The sequence below is a fragment of the Tupaia chinensis genome, unplaced genomic scaffold (assembly GCF_000334495.1).
Source record: "Tupaia chinensis unplaced genomic scaffold, TupChi_1.0 Scaffold000037_4, whole genome shotgun sequence".
Classification (NCBI taxonomy): Eukaryota; Metazoa; Chordata; class Mammalia; order Scandentia; family Tupaiidae; genus Tupaia; species Tupaia belangeri.
In genome coordinates, this window is record NW_006159487.1 from 518,812 (window position 1) to 519,847 (window position 1,036).

Genomic DNA, 1,036 nt, shown 5'->3' on the forward strand with positions numbered 1-1,036 from the left:
AGGATGCCCCTTACGGCTCAGGGAAGTGGCAGCCAAGACCCGCCCCCCGCACACACACACCCCTGCCCAGACCCTGAGCACCTTGGGGCTGGGCTGCCACAGCTCTCACCTCTGCAGGGGGCAGCCCTCCCCCCAACTTGGGCTGGAGGAGCCGGAAGTCCTGGGAGTCGGCCGGGGCGTGCGGCAACCTCCCCAGGACCCCTGCCTGGCCTGCTCAGCTGGCCTGGAAGGTCCTGCCCCTGCCCAGGATATCATGGTGGGGAGAGGCCATTTTCCCAGCTGAGGAGTGACTCGTGCCCAGGGGCCTGGGGACGTTGCACAGCTCACGGGAAAGTGCCACTGGAGCACAAGCTCACCATGGCGTGGACGTGTGGAGACCCAGGCGTGGCTGTCAGAACTCATTTTCCGTGAGCCTTCTGAAGCCTGTGTACTTTTCCATGTGGCCTCGGAGCCGCCAGCTCCACCCTTCCCGGCCCCAGGGGCCCCGAGCCGACCAGCCCAGGACCTGTCACCGGGCTCTGTCCTCCCCACGGTGCCGGCTGAGCAGGGTGCTGTGGGATAAGTCACGGCCAAGCCCCGAGCCTGGCCACTCCGCCGTGAGGGCCTCTGGCTGATAGCTGGAGCGGGGCGGTGTGTGACAGCCTGTGTAGCCCCAGCACCTGCAGGGTGGGGCCTAGCCAGGCCTGGGCGTTCCTCTTCTCAAGCCAGAGCGGGCTGGTGACCCGAGGCCCGGTTTCCCTGTGGTCTCCTTCCCGGCCTGTGTCCTAGCAGAGACATGGCGGACAGGATGGCCCCGGGCTCTGCGGAGCGAGGAGGGAGGTGGCTGGGGTGCCCAGGAGTGGACCCCAGGGCTTCCAGGGCTCGACCTGCGCGCCCAGCGCCTGTGGCTGTGAGGTGCCGGGGTCTGCGCGGGGCCGGGTCTGACCACGCGTGTGCTCACACAGCTCACTTCAGTGCTAAGGAGGCGGGGGACCTGTCCACGCTCTTCGACGTCGGCGGCATCTTGGGTAGGCCCCGCCCCGCCCCGCGGCACTCT

General features: G+C 68.5%; 1 protein-coding gene across 2 annotated transcripts in view; it reads left to right on the forward strand.

Annotated features, from left to right (window-relative positions):
• Positions 1 to 1,036, forward strand: part of SLC37A2 (solute carrier family 37 member 2) — a gene marked incomplete at its 5' end in the record, with an annotated part of 16,809 nt that overhangs the window by 7,739 nt on the left and 8,034 nt on the right. For both annotated transcript variants that reach the window (XM_014588734.1, XM_014588735.1), the window contains 1 exon segment: positions 945 to 1,007. In XM_014588734.1, the coding sequence (XP_014444220.1) occupies positions 945 to 1,007 (63 nt within the window).